The sequence below is a fragment of the Lithobates pipiens genome, unplaced genomic scaffold, assembly GCF_037356315.1.
Source record: "Lithobates pipiens isolate NorthernLeopardFrog02 unplaced genomic scaffold, aLitPip1_a1.2 Scaffold_28, whole genome shotgun sequence".
Classification (NCBI taxonomy): Eukaryota; Metazoa; Chordata; class Amphibia; order Anura; family Ranidae; genus Lithobates; species Lithobates pipiens.
The window spans coordinates 195,830,190-195,853,484 of NW_027507789.1; the positions used below are offsets into that span (position 1 = coordinate 195,830,190).

General features: G+C 46.3%; 1 protein-coding gene across 1 annotated transcript in view; it reads right to left on the minus strand.

Moving 5' to 3' along the window:
- PRELID3B (PRELI domain containing 3B) overlaps nt 1-2,256 on the minus strand; it is a 24,322-nt gene extending 22,066 nt beyond the window's left edge. The window contains exon 1 of the mRNA XM_077460249.1: nt 2,106-2,256. Within this exon, the coding sequence (XP_077316375.1) occupies nt 2,106-2,137 (32 nt within the window). The 5' untranslated portion in view covers nt 2,138-2,256. The remainder of the gene's footprint in view (nt 1-2,105) is intronic.
- Nucleotides 2,257-23,295: the final 21,039 nt, after the last annotated feature.

Genomic DNA, 23,295 nt, shown 5'->3' on the forward strand with positions numbered 1-23,295 from the left:
GTGACACCGCAGAGCTTCCAGGACCTGTCTCTCCCCCCCCCCCGTGACACCGCAGAGCTTCCAGGACCTGTCTCTCCCCCCCCCCGTGACACCGCAGAGCTTCCAGGACCTGTCTCTCCCCCCCGTGACACCGCAGAGCTTCCAGGACCTGTCTCTCCCCCCCCCGTGACACCGCAGAGCTTCCAGGACCTGTCTCTCCCCCCCCCGTGACACCGCAGAGCTTCCAGGACCTGTCTCTCCCCCCCCCGTGACACCGCAGAGCTTCCAGGACCTGTCTCTCCCCCCCCCGTGACACCGCAGAGCTTCCAGGACCTGTCTCTCCCCCCCCCGTGACACCGCCAGAGCTTCCAGGACCTGTCTCTCCCCCCCCCCCCAGTGACACCGCAGAGCTTCCAGGACCTGTCTCTCCCCCCCCCCCAGACACCGCAGAGCTTCCAGGACCTGTCCCCCCCGTGACACCGCAGAGCTTCCAGGACCTGTCCCCCCCCCGTGACACCGCAGAGCTTCCAGGACCTGTCCCCCCCCCCGTGACACCGCAGAACTTCCCGGACCTGTCCCCCCCCCGTGACACCGCAGAGCTTCCAGGACCTGTCTCTCCCCCCCCCCGTGACACCGCAGAGCTTCCAGGACCTGTCTCTCCCCCCCCGTGACACCGCAGAGCTTCCAGGACCTGTCTCTCCCCCCCCGTGACACCGCAGAGCTTCCAGGACCTGTCTCTCCCCCCCCCCCAGTGACACCGCAGAGCTTCCAGGACCTGTCTCTCCCCCCCCCCCAGACACCGCAGAGCTTCCAGGACCTGTCCCCCCCGTGACACCGCAGAGCTTCCAGGACCTGTCCCCCCCCCCGTGACACCGCAGAGCTTCCAGGACCTGTCCCCCCCCCCCGTGACACCGCAGAGCTTCCAGGACCTGTCCCCCCCCCGTGACACCGCAGAACTTCCCGGACCTGTCCCCCCCCCGTGACACCGCAGAGCTTCCAGGACCTGTCTCTCCCCCCCCCCGTGACACCGCAGAGCTTCCAGGACCTGTCTCTCCCCCCCCCGTGACACCGCAGAGCTTCCAGGACCTGTCTCTCCCCCCCCCGTGACACCGCAGAGCTTCCAGGACCTGTCTCTCCCCCCCCCCGTGACACCGCAGAGCTTCCAGGACCTGTCTCTCCCCCCCCCCGTGACACCGCAGAGCTTCCAGGACCTGTCTCTCCCCCCCCCCCGTGACACCGCAGAGCTTCCAGGACCTGTCTCTCCCCCCCCCCAGTGACACCGCAGAGCTTCCAGGACCTGTCTCTCCCCCCCCCCAGACACCGCAGAGCTTCCAGGACCTGTCCCCCCCGTGACACCGCAGAGCTTCCAGGACCTGTCCCCCCCCCGTGACACCGCAGAGCTTCCAGGACCTGTCCCCCCCCCGTGACACCGCAGAACTTCCCGGACCTGTCCCCCCCCGTGACACCGCAGAGCTTCCAGGACCTGTCTCTCCCCCCCCCGTGACACCGCAGAGCTTCCAGGACCTGTCTCTCCCCCCCCCGTGACACCGCAGAGCTTCCAGGACCTGTCTCTCCCCCCCCGTGACACCGCAGAGCTTCCAGGACCTGTCTCTCCCCCCCCCCCAGTGACACCGCAGAGCTTCCAGGACCTGTCTCTCCCCCCCCCCCAGACACCGCAGAGCTTCCAGGACCTGTCCCCCCCGTGACACCGCAGAGCTTCCAGGACCTGTCCCCCCCCCGTGACACCGCAGAGCTTCCAGGACCTGTCCCCCCCCCGTGACACCGCAGAGCTTCCAGGACCTGTCCCCCCCCCCCGTGACACCGCAGAGCTTCCAGGACCTGTCCCCCCCCCGTGACACCGCAGAACTTCCCGGACCTGTCCCCCCCCCGTGACACCGCAGAGCTTCCAGGACCTGTCCCCCCCCCAGTGACACGACAGGACCCATGCTAGGACTTGTAGTCCGCCGGGGAGCACACAGCCTGCGTTCCGCACAGTGAAGGCCGGAGCCTGCAGCTCACCACGGGACTTCTCCTTCCACACATACCGATCCTTCTAGATTCTTCTCCATGGAGGCCCCTCCCCTATGTTCTCCACACGGTCCCCCTCGCCCACCCCCGGTACTCACTCGAACACGTGTTCCGAGGTCCAGATCTTCATGTCTCCGTTCTCTGCCCGCCGGACACCAAGTGATCGATCCGCCCTCAGCCTTCTCTGAGGGAACAACCTGGCTGCCAATCAACGGCGGGAACGTCATCGCATTTCCGTCATCAGACCACACCCCCGCACCCGGCATTGTCAAAGTGACAGAAGATGACCTTCATGTTATTGTACGGCCCGCATGTCACCGATCTCCGTCCTCCTCACCATCATCATCCTCATCCTTCTCCTCACCATCATCATCCTCATCCTTCTCCTCATCCCAGTCTCTCTCTACCCCGCAGTACAGACCCAGAAATCCCAGCCCCGATATACTGTAATATGTTTAATAGATCAGGGAAGAGGGAACATTTCTGTCTGGTTTTATTCCAGTCTGTGACCCCCCAATATGGGCAATTTCTCTCACTTCCTGTCCCAGTGACATTAGGAGAAGACATGGAAGGATCCTCAGGACTGACAGTAATAAGAACACCATCAGAGGTTCTGATGAGCGATGATGGTGGGTGTGGGCGGAGCCTGGAAGAAAGCCGCCAAAGGGGGAGGGGTGACTGTGATCACCAACAACATACAATGCAATCACGATGTTTTGATCAGTTAGGACACCAGACATTTGATGGCTTGACAGTTCAGTTTAGAGCACAAGCAGCTGTGACAGTTATTATTCATGGCATGTCTTGAATGGAACTGTTTGGGAAACTGTTAAAAGGATGGGTTTAATTCCACTTCATTGTCACTTGGGGATCCAGCCAGTAAGTCTGTCATTTTTCAACTTCCTCTAATCACTTCCCGACCACTATAGCCGAATACCAGCTACAGAGCAGTTGTCTATTTCTGGGAGGGCATCATATGACGTCCTCCGGTGATTGCGCCCCCTGCCTGTGTGCCCTGTGATCGCCATGTCCTTCAGAAACAGCTGATCAGGGTAAAGGGCCAATCACAGCGACCCCTTTACCACGTGATCAACCAATCACAGACGATCACGATGTAAACACAAGCCAGTCATGACACAAGCTGTCATTCTGACAGCATTAGGAAGGCAGAAGAGAGCCTATAACCAGCTCAACATCTACACTGATTATCAGTACAGCCCCAATCAGTGCCACCTATCGCTCCCGTCGCTCCCTAAAACCTTATTGTTTTTATTATCTTTATTCTGTATTTATTTGTCATGTAATAAAATAAATATTTTTTTTTATAATATTGTTGTATATGTGAATTGCTTGGCAACGCAATAATCCCTTCCCTTACTCCCATTTTTTTTTAACTGATTTTCTGGGATGAGGTGCCTTATCCAAAACGGACCTTAGTGCCACTTTTTCTCTATTTTTTACACAGTGCCCATGAATGCCACCTATCAGTGTAGCCTATTAGAGCCCATCACTGCCACCTATCAGTGCAGCCTATCAGTGCCCAACACTGCCACCTATCAGTGCCCATTATTGCCACCTATCAGTGCTCATTATTGCCACCTACCAGTGCTGCCGATTAGTGTCCATCAATGCCACCTATCAGCGCTGCCTATCAGAGCCCATCACTACCACCTATCAGTGCTCATCAATGCCACCTATCAGTGCAGCCTATCAGTGCTGTCTATCAGTACCAATCACTGCCATCTATCAGTGCCGCTTATCAGTACCCATTACTGCCACCTATCAGTGTCCATCACTGTCGCCTATCAGTGCTGCTTATCAGTGTGGCCTAACGGTGCCATCTAGGTAGGGAATGTACAGCTTGTATAACAGTGTAAATTTGATGTCCCTCAAAATAACTCAACACACAGCCATTAATGTCTAAACCGCTGGCAACAAAAGTGAGTACATCCCTAAGTGAAAATGTCCAAATTTGAGATTATCTTGGTCTCATTAGACCACAGGACATGGTTCTAGTAATCCATGTCTAGTAGTCCTTAGTCTACTTGTCTTCAGCAAACTGTTTGCGGGCTTTTTTGTGCATCATCTTTAGAAGAGGCTTCCTTCTGGGACGACAGCCATGTAGACCAATTCGATGCAGTGTGCGGTGTATGGTCTGAGCACTGACAGGCTGACCCCCCCCCCCACCCCCTCAACCTCTGCAGCAATGCTGGCAGCACTCATACATCTATTTCACAAAGACAACCTCTGGATATGACGCTGAGCACATGACCTCAACTTCTTTGGTTGACCATGGCGAGGTCTGTTCTGAGTGGAACCTGTCCAGTTTAACCTCTGTATGGTCTTGGCCACCGTGCTGCAGCTCAGTTTCAGGGTCTTGGCAATCTTCTTATGGACTAGGCCAGTGATGGCGAACCTTGGCACCCCAGATGTTTTGGAACTACATTTCCCATGCTGCTCATGCACTCTGCAGTGCAGTTGAGCATCATGGGAAGTGTAGTTCCAAAACATCTGGGCTGCCAAGGTTCGCCATCACTGGCCTAGTCCATAAGAAGATTGCCAAGACCCTGAAACTGAGCTGCAGCACGGTGGCCAAGATCATACAAAGGTTTAACTGGACAGGTTCCTAGGCCATCTTTATGTAGAGCAACAATTCCTTTTTTTCAGATCCTCAGAGAGTTCTTTGCCATGAGGTGCCATGTTGAACTTCCAGTGACCAGTATGAGAGAGTGAGAGCGATAACATCAAATATAACACACCTGCTCCCCATTCACACCTGACACCTTGTAACACTAACGAGTCACATGACACCGGGGATGGAAAATTACTAATTGGGCCCAATTTGGACATTTTCACTTAGGGGTGTACTCACTTTTTTTGCCAGCAGTTTAGACATTAATGGCTGTGTGTTGTGTTATTTTGAGGGGGGCAGAACATTTACACTGTTATACAAGCTGTACACTCACTACTTTACATTGTAGCAAAATGTCATTTCTTCAGTGTTGTCACAGGAAATGCTATAATAAAATATTTAAAAAAATGTGAGGGGTGTAATTTAGTTTTGTGAGATACTGTATGTGTATGTATATATAATGTTTGAGGGTTTTATGTAATTTTCTAGTAAAAAAAAAAAATGCAGATTTTTTACATGTATGACAGACATGTAAGAATTGTCAGGCAAGCGCACATTACAGTGTACAGAAGTATCTCATCCTCAGCGTTTCAGGAAACCAAATAGACTTGACAGAAGAAGTCACAAGCGGCGTTATTAGAGTGGGGCTGGTGTATGGAAATAGAACTTGTGGGCCTCCCAATGTAGGACTCCAGGACAGTGATGTATATATATAGTCTCAGTGTTCTCTTCTATCAATTACCAGACACATGAGTGAGGCAGGCTGGAAGCCAAGGACAGGACCCCGCCCTGAGCATGACGCAACCAGCCCGACTACATTGTGTAACTAGGGGAAAGGTGACGGGCCTGGCCTCCAAATAGGACTGTCACACTGGGAACATTGTCAGATCCCTGTCACATCACCGCCAAATGTCCTTGATCTCCAGGCACTCTGCCATGTTCTCAATGCGTGGCACTAAAAGTACTTGTCCCCGCCTGTGTGTGCCATCACTGTCCTGCTACACTGTGCCACTTCCACTGTGCTGACCCTGCAACAATTATGGCAGGTGTCATCGGTGACTGGGCTCAGCTTATCCGTATCCTGGTTCACTGCCTGGAACAAGCATGCAACCAATAAAATGCATTCTTTTCAAAGCCAGGATTAGGATGATTACCTATGCAGATGCCACTATCCTTTCCATCTAATGCCGCGTACACACGATCAGACCTACCGGCGGACCAGAGTCCATCGGACAATTCGATCGTGTGTGGGCTCCAGCGGAATTTTTCTTCCCAAAAGTCCGGCGGACCTAGAAATAAGACTGGCTTCAAATTTGTCCACCGGACTCGGCTTTTAGCAGACAATCCGGTCGTCTGTGTGCTGATCTGACGGACTAAAACCGACGCTAGGGCAGCTATTGACTACTGGCTATGAACTTCCTTATTCTACGTCATCACATTCAAATCCATCTGACTTTTGGAGTGATCGTGTGTGGCCAAGTCCGTTCGTTTGAAAGTCCGGCGGACCTCAGCTGCAGACATCGGAGCTGAGGAAGGCAGCCAGCATCTCTCCCTGAGTTCAGATTACAGCACGATGCACACCAAACAGCCCACACAAGCTGAGGGCGGGTGTGCCCACATTAGTGCCCCCCTTGCCAGGGAATTCACTGGAGCCACTTGGCTCTGCTCCAGCAGGATTTAGCCTGGCAAGGTCCTGGCAATGCAGGTAATTTACCGGAACAGAGAGAATCTCCACATAGGGAGAGAGACATTTCCCAAAAAACGATGTTCCGTGTGCGAGTCAGCCAAATTAGGAGGCCGCGAGGCCCCTGTGAGAGTGAGGCCTTAGGCGACCGCCTAATCTGCCTAATTAAAGAGCCGCCTCTGATCAACCAGAGGGGAATGTTTTTTTCTCAACAAAAGTGGAGTTACGCTTTAGACTTGACTTTCATATTTCATATTTAATTTCATTTATCTTAAAACTTACCTCCACACCATGTGGATACAGGAATATGCAGCTATAGTATCATGCAGTGCTACACATCATACCAATCTGAGCTGTGTAATACTGATCTTGCCCTAAAATGACACCTATTCTCAAACACAATCCATACACATCCTCTACTTAATGTTCCTGTAATCTGTTTTTCATTAAATCATTTCTTACTGTGTTCTTCTGAATCCCTGTAATGTCCTCCATTCCCCCCTCTTCCAACCTCTCCTTTTCCCCCTCACTTCTGTTTGATCGCATTTTAGTCACAGCTCTATGCACAGTCTGTAGTCTATCTTAGGAGCATGCAAGGGAGGGTGTCTACGTTCCTACATACATTGAGACATTGGAGAACGAATGTAGGCACCCTCTATAGCACCGTACACACGATCGGACTTTCCGAAGGAAAATGTTGGATGACAGGCTGTTGGCGGACAATCGGACCATGTGTATGCTCCATCAAACAATTGTTGTCGGACTTTCCACCAACAAATGTTGGCTAGCAGGTTTTCAAAGTTTCAGCGGACAAATGTGTTGTCGGCTTTTCCGAGCGTGTGTACACAAGTCCGTCGGACAACAACCCAAAGTACAAACACGCATGTTCGGAAGCAAGGACCAGCCAGAAGCGGTCGGTCTTGTAAACTAGCACTCGTAATGGAGAATTAACATTGGTGACGTGGAAAATTATGAAAATCTCCACATGCAGCGCACATTCTCTTCTTCTTTAATGGGATAATAATGAAGCTGCTTTGCTGGTGATACTGATGGAGTTATTGCAAACAAATTTCCATCGGCTTTTTTTTTAGTCTAGTGATATCAAGAATAATATTATTATGGGTTTTTATTTTTATTTGGGCACGTTACCACAACACCATTATCCCGTCGTTTTTAAGAACAAAGATACAACTATGTTGGTGTCCCTTGTCAATTTTACATTGTATTTTTTTAAATTGTAACTGCCTACTCCCAAATTGTCATTTGAAGTAAAACACATAGCCAAGTATTATTCTCCACAATTTTTTTATTGTGCATTAAAAAAAAAATAGACATGCTATCTGCCAAAAACTGCATTCTATGCATCCAAAAAATATAGAAAATATACCAAATCAAATCATTATTATTCAACGCAATAACTCCAAGGCCAATAATAAATAACATGTTATCTCCTCTGATTCTACAACATGTCTGGTTGACGAACGGCCGTTCAGAAACAAACTGAAAAACACGAAATGAAAAGTGGGAATCAACACTCAAAACTTCTACTAACACAAAATTAGCAGAAGGAGCCCAAAGGGTGGCACTAAAGAGCTCAAAAACCACGTAGTACATCCACTACATCACTACGTTCATGTATGCAAGACAAGTTTGAGCCAACACGCTTTGGACAAAATTGCACGTTTTTTTTTACCAACAATCCGATCGTATGTACGAAGCATAACAGATAGCTGTATTGCAGCAAAAAAAAAAAAAAAAGAAAGAAATTGGAGATTTGGAGGAAGCTGAGAGCAATAGAAGGGACTGCTCTGAGTTAAAGTGGTTATAAACCTCTGAAATAAAAAATGAACAGAGCATATCTCTCTATAGTGTATATTTGCCTCAACCCAGAGCACCAAGTGTGATTTCTGTCTTCTCTCTCCTACCTGCATTAGTCACTTCTGACAAGTGATCCCTACACTGCAGAATCTTAGGAGATGCCCCGTCTTCCACAGATGATTGACAGCCTCAGCTGTGCATGTTTCCCTATGAGACTGTGTAGAGGGGCACGTGTCCTTTCCCTCTACTCAGTTCCTCAGATTACACTCAGCTCTGTGCTCTACGATGTGCAGTGTGTGATATCAGATCCCTGCCTCCCTGCCTGCCAGAGCTGAGAAAAAGCCTTTGATCTGTGTTTTAGGGGGCTGCAGAGGAGAAAGGGTTGCAGATAGATAAGTACCACTGGAGGATTTGTTTCCTCTCTGTGTATCACCTGAGGCCAATCACTTCACTGGGTATATATAAGGGTTTACAATTACTTACATGAATTGGATTTTTTTTTTTTTTTTAAACAGTGTTTATGTCACTTTAACACCCTGTGGTTAATGTATTGCATGTTTATTTACACTTCCAGATGTTGTATATATCCCATAACACATTATTCTCTTGTGTGTACATCCTTGCTGTATGCTATGAAGTATAAATAAAAAATTAAGCTAAAAATGTGTGATTGTCTTCTAGTGTCTCTCTGTATACAAGCCAGCACAGTCACAATCAGGGCTGCTAAGGCAGTACAGCCAGCCCCCCTGTACTGGGCCCCAGGCCCATCAGTTTCAAAAGAGGGCTCGGGCACCTGCTGATATGCCTTACTGCAAACACAGATCCTCTTCTACCTCCCCCTGCTGAGCTGCCAGCTTCTCCTCCACTCCCTCCACCCAGCTGCGCTGCAGGGGGATCAATTCTAGCATCCATGACCCCATCCACCTGCTATTCGGGCCCCTGGGTGCCCCTTTTACCCTCACACGGGGATGTTTCAGGATGGAGAGTGGGAAAGAGGGGCCGGCAAATATGTCATATAATAATGATTTTAAGTATTTTTTGCGAAAATATCATTTGACATTTTCGGGGGACGGGACCCTGTCAGGTAGGCAGTATGGGGCATTGTGATTTCTAACAGCAGACCTGGTCACAATCCTTGCTGGATGACTTAATTTGCCTTTGAAGGACCAGTAAACATGACATATAAGTTGGAACTCCAGCTGAAACATTTAGGTTTTGTTTTGGATAGAATAAGGGTGTGTTTTATCCTCTGCAAAATTTTTCTTTTTTATTGCTATCTGTTGCCCCATTGGGTATATTCCCTTTCATTTCTTGTCCTGGTGACACATGGTCACTGCTGTTTCTCCATATACTCCAGTGACACTTATTATCCCTAATAGGTTCTTCAAATATTTGTAGAATGCTTTCAGCAGTGTCATGGGTGTCAGTGGAACAGGCCTTCAATTCTAGGAACTTACCATTGATTTTCCAATAAATGTAAATGTTTCACACCTGCTTGCTTCATTCAAAGTCCCAACCCCCAGTCATCCTGATTGCTTTATTCAAATAGGGATGGAAACAACTGACCTTACCCGGTCACCACCCTAATTTAAAGTCCCAACATTCTCTTTACAAGTTTAACCTGCAGGTAAGCCTATAAGGCTTACCTGTAGGTAAAAAAAATATCTCTTAAACCTGTTTGTAGGAGATATTACCCTCGCAATGCGCTGCTGACTGCAGCAGCGCATGCGCACAGGGGATTCTCGGCTGAAAGTCCAGCAGACACCGGACCCTGCCGGAAAGAAATCTCCCGCGCACATGCGCGGGAGTGACGCGGGGGGCGCTGTGAGTGGCCGGAGCCGCGATACCCAGAAGACACGCCGAGGCAACATGTCAGCTCCCTCTGTGTGGATCGGGCCAGATGTTGGGGCCTCGTTCTAAGGTAAGTATTTCATAATGAGCTAGTATGCGGTGCATACTAGCTCATTATGACTTTTCCCTTGCAGGTCAGGAAAAAAAAAACATCAGCGGGTTTACTCCCGCTTTAAAGGGGTTGTAAAGGTTCATTTTTTTTTTTCTAAATAGGTTCCTTTACACTAGTACATTGTTGGTTCACTTACCTTTTCCTTTGATTTCCCTTCTAAATGTTTTTTTTCTTTGTCTGAATATCTCACTTCCTGTTTCTCCTCAGTAAACTTCACATCATCATCCGAGCGGTGTTTAGTCAGTCAGAACAGCTTACTGAACAGCTTACTGAGGAGGAACAGGAAGTGAGAAATTCAGACAAAGAAAAAAAACATTTAGAAGGGAAATCGAAGGAAAAGGTAAGTGAACCAACAATGCACTAGCTTAAAGGAACCTATTTAGAAAATAAAAAACAAAACTTTACAACCCCTTTAAGGACCATTTGAACCTTAAATGGTCACACAGACATATTATAGTTCTTTAAAAAAAGAATAAATTTGATTTGTGTCTCCATGATGTAGTCTCCATGCCTGTGCCTATTTATCAGGGAAGACACGGAGATGTTTGATGTTTTATCCCTATGTGTTGTCACCACTCCTCCTATCATGAGAAGTCTAATGGATTGCAAGCTTTGATCACCATCCTAAAGAAAGCCATAGATGACTCAATTTTCTTTCCACCCAGGAAAGAAGGAAAGAAAATCAGGATAGGACCTCTACAAAAATGATGACAGTTGCCATAGTAAAGCTCTGTTAATGGCCCTGCACAAGAGTTACTTGGAGTACCCATGTGGGTTAGTGAACCTGGTATATACATCCTTTTTATCGGACTGATTTCAGACTGCTTCAACCAATAAACCATTGAGCTAGCCTCCCCTAGTGGAGACATGTAAGAGATCCATTGGTACTCTAATTTGTAGAAGAGAGTAGATGCTTTACCTATATGGAATTCAATACAATATATATGATCAGTCTGTAATTTTAATGGTTGATTAATTTTAACAGTGAGAGACAGAATAACAACAAAAAATATCCAGAAAAATGCATTTGAAAAAGATTATAAATTGATTTGCATTTTAATGAGTGAAATAATTATTTGACCCCTTCGCAAGACATGACTTAGTCCTTGGTGGCAAAACCCTTGTTGGCAATCACAGAGGTGAGACTTTTCTTGTAGTTGGACACCAGATTTGCACACATCTCAGGATGGATTTTGTTCCATTCCTCTTTGCAGAAGTCATTAAGGTTTTGAGGATGATGTTTGGTAACTCGAACCTTCAGCTCTCTCCACATATTTTCTATGAGATCAAAGGAGTTGTAGAGACAGAAGGTTTTTATTTAAAAAAAAACCTTCTGTGTGCAGCAGCCTCCCCTTTACCCCCCTATTTACTTACCCGAGCCCCAGCTCTCTCCAGCGATGTTCACGAGTGTCTTAGGCATGGGGGGGGGGTCGGGTCTCCCTGTCTGAATGGACACACAGAGCTGTGACTCAGCTTGAGTGCCTCCATAGCAAGCTACTTGCTGTGGGGGCTCTCAACAGGAGGGAGGGGCCAGAAGCAGCGAAGAGGGACCTGAGAAGAGGAGGATCCAGGCTGCTCCGTGCAAAACCAACTGCACAGAGAAGGTAAATATAACATGTTTATTATTATTATTATTATTTCTTTAAAGAGAGACTTTACATTTACTTTAAGGTTTGTAGACTGGCTAGGCCACTCCAGGACCTTAATGTGCTGATATTTACTCAACAAGGAGCTCAGGAATTCTTCCTGTGACAACAAAACGGGAACACGTAAGAGTCACTATCCTGGACAAGAACAGCTCAGCAATCAAGGCTTTATAGCAGGACTCCAGGTAGACCTTAAAGTGGACTTCTCAGAAACTTTACAAGTTTGCATGAATAAATATGAATGAATGAATATACCGTATTGTTCTATCCATTCTGTAAGTGCAAAAATGTAACTTTTGATCCTACTGGAAATATACAGAGCTGATAACTTTCTGGTCTCATTGCCACAGGACTGTTTTCAGTCCCAGTTCTCTATGTGGGCTACAAAACATCACCTCACTGTGTTGTAGACAGGGGGAAGTATTCTGTAGTCCAAACACACTTTCTGTCCTACGGTGACAACACAACATCTCCATAGATACAGTACAGTGAGTGTTGTCATCCTAGGACCGGAAGTGTGTTACTGGCATGATCACCAGGTGAAAACAAAGGAAAAATAAAATGATTGCAGCCACAATATTTAGGGACTGGTCAGCTGCAGTATAGTACATTTTTGTATTTCGGACTCCCTCATAGATCAGTTGCCCCCATCAGAGTATCCCCACAAATCATTTGCCCCATCAGAGTGCCCCCATAGATCAGTTACCCCATCAGATTGTCTCCTTACATTAGCTGCACCCATCAGAGTACATATATAGATTAGTTGCCCCATCATAGTGCCCCATAGCTTAGTTGTCCTCATATCAATACCCCAATAAGGGAGAAAAAGGAAAAATTGTAACAAGGAACAAAGAAAAAGAAAAGGAAATATGGCAGAAAATCGCATGCCGCTCTGCCAATTTTCCACCATATCAGTCTCCATTCACATCTACGCATTCCTGTAATGCACACAGAAATGTATGTTTCCACGAAATCCCGGAACATGCAACAAAAGGTGCGACACGCTTGTAGTGCCATTTATTGTAAATGTCCCTCCCAAAGGTGAAACGACAATACAACAAATGTGGTAAAATTAAATAATACAAACCAGAACATGCCATGAGCTACTTTGCCACGCTTATCCCGCATAGGGCAGCACATTAAAATCAATGGGCTGCTCTATGCTTATTGTGTGTTTACCATCCAGTGATAGGGTTAACATTTTTTAAAACGATTGTTTTTTAATAATGATAAAATAAAAGGTAATTGGAAAAGAAATGAAAATATTTGATCTGAAGTGATAAGGCTCCATTCACAGCGTTATCATAGGAATAACACATCTTTATTTCAGCCATGGGACTGTAATGCCCTCTACACACAGTCAGACATTCCGACGACAAAATCCGTCGGACTTTTTCCGACGGATTTTGGCCCAAACTTGTCTTGCATACACATGGTCACACAAAGTTGTCGGAAAAGCTGATCGTTCAGAATGAGGTGACGTAAACCAAGTGCGACGGACTATAAAGAGGGCAGTAGCCAATAGCTTTTGTCTTGTAATTTATTCTGAGCATGTGTGGCACTTTGTCGGAATTGTCTACACATGATTGGAATTTATATGATGGATTTTGTTGTTGGAAAATTTTAGATGCAGCTTTCAAAATTTGTGTGTCAGAAATTCAGACGGAAAAAGTCAGATGGAGCCCAAACATGATCGGATTTTCTGACAACACGATCCAATCGCACATTTTCCATCCGAAAGACTGAAACCATAGGACCAAAAAAAAAACCTATAAGACAAAGGCATAATGAGCTAGTATGCATAGCATACTAGCTCATTATGAATTACTTACCCATGATTTAAGCCCCTGCAGCCTTCCTCATTCACCGCTTTTTGGCGGCCAACATCACTCCCCGAGTTACTTCTGGATATCTCAGGATCCAGCGTTGTGATTGGCCGGAGCCATGATAAAGGAGCGCGCGGGAGCCACCGGTAACGGCACACTCACTGAAACAATGGCACGTACCCATTCATTGGATCCTTGTTTCCTATTTATGAGGGTCAAAAAAATTCCAATGGGACACCAGTGCAAGATATGGAAGAAATTCCTACTTGCTGGAATTTATTGACCCTATTTGCCATTATGCAAAAGGAGTCAAATCAGACTTAGTGGTCTCTGTGATTGGAAAAAGGGAGAGAAAATGGCTGGTCCTTACGTCCCCTCGTCACGATGATGCGTGGTTCTGGCTCTGAAATCTCTCCTCTGCTGCCACTTCCAGCAATGTCTCCTCTCTACTTTCTCCCGTCTCACCTCTGACCCAGAAATTCCTGTCCCCCCCCCCCCCCCATATGTACTGTACACATGTATAGAGATTGGGATAGGGATATAGGGCCCTCAGAAGAAGTCAGTTTATGACGAAACGTCAGGATTGTGGCCTACCGGATGTGACGAGCACAAGCGTTCCAGCCAGCTGGTGATCCAGGAAGCCATCCGCAGGTGTATACAGCGGATGACTCGGACTCTTCCGGCCGTCCGAGTTTCTAAGGCACAGTGCACTTTGATTTTAATTTTATGCTCTTAAACTAATGTTTTATGGTACGCATATCTGGATGTGTGGGGGGTTTGTTTGAATCAATAAATTGAACGGGATTACACTATGTGGATGTCCCTTTGCTTTCTGTATATTTTGGGAACCCATCTCACGCATTGCTGACATCTGGTGGAGAGAATCAGGAAAAGCAGGGAAAAAGTGGATAAAGAAAAATCCTTAGATTGAAAGGCCTGAATTTTATCTGTGTCTGGTGAGTGTATCCCCATTGGGAGAGCTTCGGTGCTTCACGTGATGGAATTTGGTGGAGGCTTCAGACAGAGGGCAGCAAGGACTTTCTCACTTAGCCCCTTTTTTACCTCTCCTGTTTTTCTGGGACTTTACGGGACTATATATATTGATTTAATTGAATTTAATTGAGATTATTTGAGGGGTCACAGTGATTTGTGGACAAAAATAAGCGCTGCTGCAATATTTTAGAGTAAATTTTAGTATATGATCTATTTTTTATTGTCTTTCTTAAATGTATAGGGATTGCCATAGACATTGATGAGCAGTCCACCTCCCCATATGTACACGTTTGGGATTGCCATGGACATTGATGGCACCCCCCACATACGTACACATGCATAGGAATTGCCATTGACATTGCTGAGGGGTCACCCCCCCCCCATGTGCACATATGTATAGGGATTAACATGGACATTGATGGCAGTCCCCCCCCCCCCCCATATGTACACATGTATAGGGATTGTCATGGACATTGGTGGCTTTTGTCTTGTAAACAGCAATCTGCTGATTTTTAAATGAAACAGTAATTCTTGTTTCTGTAAAGCAAACAGTAATTCTTGGTTCTGTATACAGGAAGCCAAGTCCCCCTCCACCTCTCTCTCTACCTGTGAGCTTCATTCCCCTTATTACAGGTTGGGCTGATGAACTCAGTTCCAACCAGCAAGATGGTGGCACCAACCAGCTGCCAGAAATGTCCAACATGAAAATAAAAGAGAACCCTGCGTACATTTTTTCCCCCTTGCTGCCCACACAACACATACAGTATACATACTGTAGTTGCCAACATAAAAAATAAAATAAAAATCCAGATTTGTATTGCTGTGCATCTAGCAAGCAATATACCAATTCATCACTGCCTGTCAAACACCCTCTGAAAAGTAATCCATCACAGATTGCTCTTCAGAGGGATAAATAAGTAACAAAAAAAACCTTCCTTGGGCCCCATTTTCAGCAGGGGCAGACAGAGGATTATTTAATGCCTTTGGGGTGCAGGTGGTGTGATCTGCAGTGCTGCATTCCTCAATAATTACAGTCACTACCTGTCCCTGATTGGCTGGTATAGAAGAGGCCAGAACTTAAATTTAAATATTGGGAACTGTAGTACAGAAGGTTAGCCTGTCTGCACCCAAAAGGCATTAAATAGACCCTTTATGCCCCCCCTCCTCCCTGCTGCACAAATGGGGCCCCAGTAGGTTGCTGCAGGGCTGCGCCATAAAGCAGCTCCCACATACAGCATCTACAGTATTTGCCTGGAATTCTGCCTTAGACCCCACTCACACTTGGCAATTTGGAATGGCTGGCAGAAGTGCTGTGATTCTGCTTGCGATTCCAAATCATGGGAAAATGTGCAACCAGCATTTGGATTACCGTATATACTCGAGTATAAGCCGAGATTTTCAGCCTCTTTTTTGAGGCTGAAAGTGCCCCCCTCGGCTTATACTCGAGTCATCGCTGTCTGCCCGCTCGATCAGCGTGTCGAGCAGACAGACAGCGGCCATTCTAGAATTCAAAAGCCGCGCCTCCGGCTCCGCCTTCGCCTGTGATAGGCGGAACACTGAATTTCCCAGCAGCCTGTGTTCCGCCTATCACGGGCATCGTCTCATCCTCGTACTACGGACGAGGATGAGACGATGCCCGTGATAGGCGGAACACAGGCTGCTGGGAAATTGAGTGTTCCGCCTATCACGGACATCCGATAGGCGGAACAGCAGTCAGTGGGAAATTGAGTGTTCCGCCTATCACCGACGGAGGCGCGGCTTTTGAATCCTAGAATGGCCGCCGACGAAGAGCTGAAGGACGGAGGCTCGGCTCGGGACGGGCCGGGCCGGGCCGGGACGGGCCGGGACGGGCCGGGCCGGGACGGGACGCAGGCTGGACGGGACGCAGGCTGGACGGGACGCAGGCTGGACGGACACAGGCAGGCTGGACACAGGTAGGCTGCACGGACACACACACACACACACACACACACACACACACACACACACACACACACGGATGCATGGACACACACACACACACACACACACACACACACACACACACACACGGATGCATGGACACACACACACACACACACGGATGCATGGACACACACACAGGGATGGACGGACACACAGGGATGGACAGGCATGTCTCACCCTCGGCTTATACACGAGTCAATAATTTTTTCCAGTTTTTTGGGGGTAAATTGGGGGCCTCGGCTTATATTCGGGTCGGCCTATACTCGAGTATATACGGTACATTATTCTTAATGGCACCCCAAACATAGTAAGATCTTGTCACGATTGTCACATGACAGAATCACATGGCAATTGAGCCAAAACGTGCAGGGGGCTATTTTTTCACTTTCGGGTGTGACGGAGTAATCTGCAATGCAGCGGTTCCTGGACCCAACCTCTTCTATATCAGTCCACCGCAACAATTTGAGGGATTACAATAAAAGAGGCTGGGTGTTTAGTTTATACCAAAAAAGAAAAGTTTTCCCCGATGGGGCTTTTTAGCAGCGGAATAGCAAAGTCAAAAATCTTTGTCATAATTGTATAGAAAGAAATTGATTTATTCAAAAATGTCCAATGTCATGGTGTAGTTCAATACAGTACAGTATATCATCTGGTTCAGAGATTGTATATTACATATTCCACAATCCAATAAAAACAGACATGTATAGTTACAAATTGTTATGATATTATATAGTAGTAGAGCCCCGACGCGTTTCGACCAACATAAGGTCTCTTCAGGGGGACAGGTGGATCTGAAAAAATATACATGAATTCAGAGTTAAGAAACACATGTCAATATAGATACCATTGGGTGAACCAATGATGGTATATTTACCGCTCAGAGGTGGAATACGTATTCCTATCACCCAGGATTCTAAGAGCCATTTACGGAATCCGAAAGGTCTCCGATGTTCGCCCCCGTCTACCCAGGAAGGGAGAAAGCACACCCCAGGGGACTTACAAGGAGCCACACTGTTCACGCCCCCGGAGGGGCGGAGGGACCTGCGCCTGCAATTAATACCCAATAGTAATCAAATTAAGTAATTATATAAAGTTAGTAAACTCATAGCGGTTTCACCAGAGTATCATTATAATATAAATGATTCTAAGTGTATACAAGTATATAAATAAAAGGACTGACGATAAGAAAGGGGGTTATTAATTGATAATTTGGCACTGTATTGTATATGTCCCATAAACATAATAATTTAATCAGTATTGAAAGATATAGTGTAAAGAGTATAAAGTAAAAAAGTGTACAAATGGTTAACATAGCAGTGAAAGTGCATGGTGAGGTGTGGATAGCAAAAGTGTATGTGTGTGAGTGAATAAGCACCATCAGCGAATGCTATGGATACAATGAAACAAAACAAAAAACAAAACTTGCATGCTGTGAATAAAAGCTGAAAATAAATAAAAAAGTGATGGATGCTAAAACGCAAGTATGAAGGGGTGTGTGTGGTGATATGAAGTGCCATCATAATAGCAATAGAATTTACCTTATGCGGAGTGAGAGTACATAAGAGCTTTCGAAGTATTAGAGTTTGTGACGATTGTTTGTTATTAGGACCGACCTGCTATTACGCAGGAAGGGTAGGGACTCAAATGCCAGAAAATAATAGGTGCAATACCGTCCATCCAGGCAAACATGTAGTTCTGAATTGCTGGGAGACGTCCAGTCTTTTATACCTAAATGTAAACAAGTAGGGTCATTCTGCGCAGGCGCCTGTCCCCCCTCCTCCCAAAAGATATGGCATGAGGGCCGCTGGGTAAGCCGCCCACGTGTGGCTCCCTCGGCGTTCCGGAAGGCTGTAAAGCCCCGACCTCTGTCGTCATCTCCTCCGCAACACGCGTGACGTCATGGCTCAGCACGCACGCCACACGCGCATGCGCACTTCGCCGAAGACAGTCAGGAGACAAACACGGGACGCCGCCGGCAAGGATAGGCTAAACCCGGCGGCCGGATTGACCCCCAACCGCCGGTTACAGCACAAAAGGGGGCGGACATGTGGACAAGTCCACAGGCCGCCCCACCTTGCCGGGAAGTCCTCGGGGGGCCGAACCCCACCCCTAAGGATCCGGGGGCGAAAAGTCAGAAATCAATCATGACTCACAGTGGCCCCAAATCAAATAGCATAAAAACCTAAATCGTGACAAATGGACATTAAAAATTGCATTTGTAAAATCATAAAAAAATCCAATAAGGACTGTTTATGTTTGACTATTGCGCAAGAGCTGTCTACTACCATATCCACCCTGGTTATCTGCATGAGTTCCAATTATAGTGTATCCACAAAAATCATTTAAGATATTTGGACATCATACCATGCAGGGATCCATAGTGGATACATCCTGGTACATGGAGAGGGAAAAGATTGGATCTCAATCCAATCCCCCTATGTGGAATTTACTGTTGAAAATTGGAAAATGTGGAGGTCGGGTGGTGACGGAGAGACACATAGCCCTTGTCTTCTCTTAAAAGGTGTCATAATGGGGAAGGGGTGTTTAACCACCCAAAATTGGAATACCAAAAACAGAAAAAAGGAGACACCTAAAGGGAAGATGGAAAGCACTGCACACCCCTGAATGCAAGTTATACCAAAAAAGAAAAGTTTTCCCCGATGGGGCTTTTTAGCAGCGGAATAGCAAAGTCAAAAATCTTTGTCATAATTGTATAGAAAGAAATTGATTTATTCAAAAATGTCCAATGTCATGGTGTAGTTCAATACAGTACAGTATATCATCTGGTTCAGAGATTGTATATTACATATTCCACAATCCAATAAAAACAGACATGTATAGTTACAAATTGTTATGATATTATATAGTAGTAGAGCCCCGACGCGTTTCGACCAACATAAGGTCTCTTCAGGGGGACAGGTGGATCTGAAAAAATATACATGAATTCAGAGTTAAGAAACACATGTCAATATAGATACCATTGGGTGAACCAATGATGGTATATTTACCGCTCAGAGGTGGAATACGTATTCCTATCACCCAGGATTCTAAGAGCCATTTACGGAATCCGAAAGGTCTCCGATGTTCGCCCCCGTCTACCCAGGAAGGGAGAAAGCACACCCCAGGGGACTTACAAGGAGCCACACTGTTCACGCCCCCGGAGGGGCGGAGGGACCTGCGCCTGCAATTAATACCCAATAGTAATCAAATTAAGTAATTATATAAAGTTAGTAAACTCATAGCGGTTTCACCAGAGTATCATTATAATATAAATGATTCTAAGTGTATACAAGTATATAAATAAAAGGACTGACGATAAGAAAGGGGGTTATTAATTGATAATTTGGCACTGTATTGTATATGTCCCATAAACATAATAATTTAATCAGTATTGAAAGATATAGTGTAAAGAGTATAAAGTAAAAAAGTGTACAAATGGTTAACATAGCAGTGAAAGTGCATGGTGAGGTGTGGATAGCAAAAGTGTATGTGTGTGAGTGAATAAGCACCATCAGCGAATGCTATGGATACAATGAAACAAAACAAAAAACAAAACTTGCATGCTGTGAATAAAAGCTGAAAATAAATAAAAAAGTGATGGATGCTAAAACGCAAGTATGAAGGGGTGTGTGTGGTGATATGAAGTGCCATCATAATAGCAATAGAATTTACCTTATGCGGAGTGAGAGTACATAAGAGCTTTTGAAGTATTAGAGTTTGTGACGATTGTTTGTTATTAGGACCGACCTGCTATTACGCAGGAAGGGTAGGGACTCAAATGCCAGAAAATAATAGGTGCAATACCGTCCATCCAGGCAAACATGTAGTTCTGAATTGCTGGGAGACGTCCAGTCTTTTATACCTAAATGTAAACAAGTAGGGTCATTCTGCGCAGGCGCCTGTCCCCCCTCCTCCCAAAAGATATGGCATGAGGGCCGCTGGGTAAGCCGCCCACGTGTGGCTCCCTCGGCGTTCCGGAAGGCTGTAAAGCCCCGACCTCTGTCGTCATCTCCTCCGCAACACGCGTGACGTCATGGCTCAGCACGCACGCCACACGCGCATGCGCACTTCGCCGAAGACAGTCAGGAGACAAACACGGGACGCCGCCGGCAAGGATAGGCTAAACCCGGCGGCCGGATTGACCCCCAACCGCCGGTTACAGCACAAAAGGGGGCGGACATGTGGACAAGTCCACAGGCCGCCCCACCTTGCCGGGAAGTCCTCGGGGGGCCGAACCCCACCCCTAAGGATCCGGGGGCGAACAGTCAGAAATCAATCATGACTCACAGTGGCCCCAAATCAAATAGCATAAAAACCTAAATCGTGACAAATGGACATTAAAAATTGCATTTGTAAAATCATAAAAAAATCCAATAAGGACTGTTTATGTTTGACTATTGCGCAAGAGCTGTCTACTACCATATCCACCCTGGTTATCTGCATGAGTTCCAATTATAGTGTATCCACAAAAATCATTTAAGATATTTGGACATCATACCATGCAGGGATCCATAGTGGATACATCCTGGTACATGGAGAGGGAAAAGATTGGATCTCAATCCAATCCCCCTATGTGGAATTTACTGTTGAAAATTGGAAAATGTGGAGGTCGGGTGGTGACGGAGAGACACATAGCCCTTGTCTTCTCTTAAAAGGTGTCATAATGGGGAAGGGGTGTTTAACCACCCAAAATTGGAATACCAAAAACAGAAAAAAGGAGACACCTAAAGGGAAGATGGAAAGCACTGCACACCCCTGAATGCAAGTTATACCAAAAAAGAAAAGTTTTCCCCGATGGGGCTTTTTAGCAGCGGAATAGCAAAGTCAAAAATCTTTGTCATAATTGTATAGAAAGAAATTGATTTATTCAAAAATGTCCAATGTCATGGTGTAGTTCAATACAGTACAGTATATCATCTGGTTCAGAGATTGTATATTACATATTCCACAATCCAATAAAAACAGACATGTATAGTTATAAATTGTTATGATATTATATAGTAGTAGAGCCCCGACGCGTTTCGACCAACATAAGGTCTCTTCAGGGGGACAGGTGGATCTGAAAAAATATACATGAATTCAGAGTTAAGAAACACATGTCAATATAGATACCATTGGGTGAACCAATGATGGTATATTTACCGCTCAGAGGTGGAATACGTATTCCTATCACCCAGGATTCTAAGAGCCATTTACGGAATCCGAAAGGTCTCCGATGTTCGCCCCCGTCTACCCAGGAAGGGAGAAAGCACACCCCAGGGGACTTACAAGGAGCCACACTGTTCACGCCCCCGGAGGGGCGGAGGGACCTGCGCCTGCAATTAATACCCAATAGTAATCAAATTAAGTAATTATATAAAGTTAGTAAACTCATAGCGGTTTCACCAGAGTATCATTATAATATAAATGATTCTAAGTGTATACAAGTATATAAATAAAAGGACTGACGATAAGAAAGGGGGTTATTAATTGATAATTTGGCACTGTATTGTATATGTCCCATAAACATAATAATTTAATCAGTATTGAAAGATATAGTGTAAAGAGTATAAAGTAAAAAAGTGTACAAATGGTTAACATAGCAGTGAAAGTGCATGGTGAGGTGTGGATAGCAAAAGTGTATGTGTGTGAGTGAATAAGCACCATCAGCGAATGCTATGGATACAATGAAACAAAACAAAAAACAAAACTTGCATGCTGTGAATAAAAGCTGAAAATAAATAAAAAAGTGATGGATGCTAAAACGCAAGTATGAAGGGGTGTGTGTGGTGATATGAAGTGCCATCATAATAGCAATAGAATTTACCTTATGCGGAGTGAGAGTACATAAGAGCTTTTGAAGTATTAGAGTTTGTGACGATTGTTTGTTATTAGGACCGACCTGCTATTACGCAGGAAGGGTAGGGACTCAAATGCCAGAAAATAATAGGTGCAATACCGTCCATCCAGGCAAACATGTAGTTCTGAATTGCTGGGAGACGTCCAGTCTTTTATACCTAAATGTAAACAAGTAGGGTCATTCTGCGCAGGCGCCTGTCCCCCCTCCTCCCAAAAGATATGGCATGAGGGCCGCTGGGTAAGCCGCCCACGTGTGGCTCCCTCGGCGTTCCGGAAGGCTGTAAAGCCCCGACCTCTGTCGTCATCTCCTCCGCAACACGCGTGACGTCATGGCTCAGCACGCACGCCACACGCGCATGCGCACTTCGCCGAAGACAGTCAGGAGACAAACACGGGACGCCGCCGGCAAGGATAGGCTAAACCCGGCGGCCGGATTGACCCCCAACCGCCGGTTACAGCACAAAAGGGGGCGGACATGTGGACAAGTCCACAGGCCGCCCCACCTTGCCGGGAAGTCCTCGGGGGGCCGAACCCCACCCCTAAGGATCCGGGGGCGAACAGTCAGAAATCAATCATGACTCACAGTGGCCCCAAATCAAATAGCATAAAAACCTAAATCGTGACAAATGGACATTAAAAATTGCATTTGTAAAATCATAAAAAAATCCAATAAGGACTGTTTATGTTTGACTATTGCGCAAGAGCTGTCTACTACCATATCCACCCTGGTTATCTGCATGAGTTCCAATTATAGTGTATCCACAAAAATCATTTAAGATATTTGGACATCATACCATGCAGGGATCCATAGTGGATACATCCTGGTACATGGAGAGGGAAAAGATTGGATCTCAATCCAATCCCCCTATGTGGAATTTACTGTTGAAAATTGGAAAATGTGGAGGTCGGGTGGTGACGGAGAG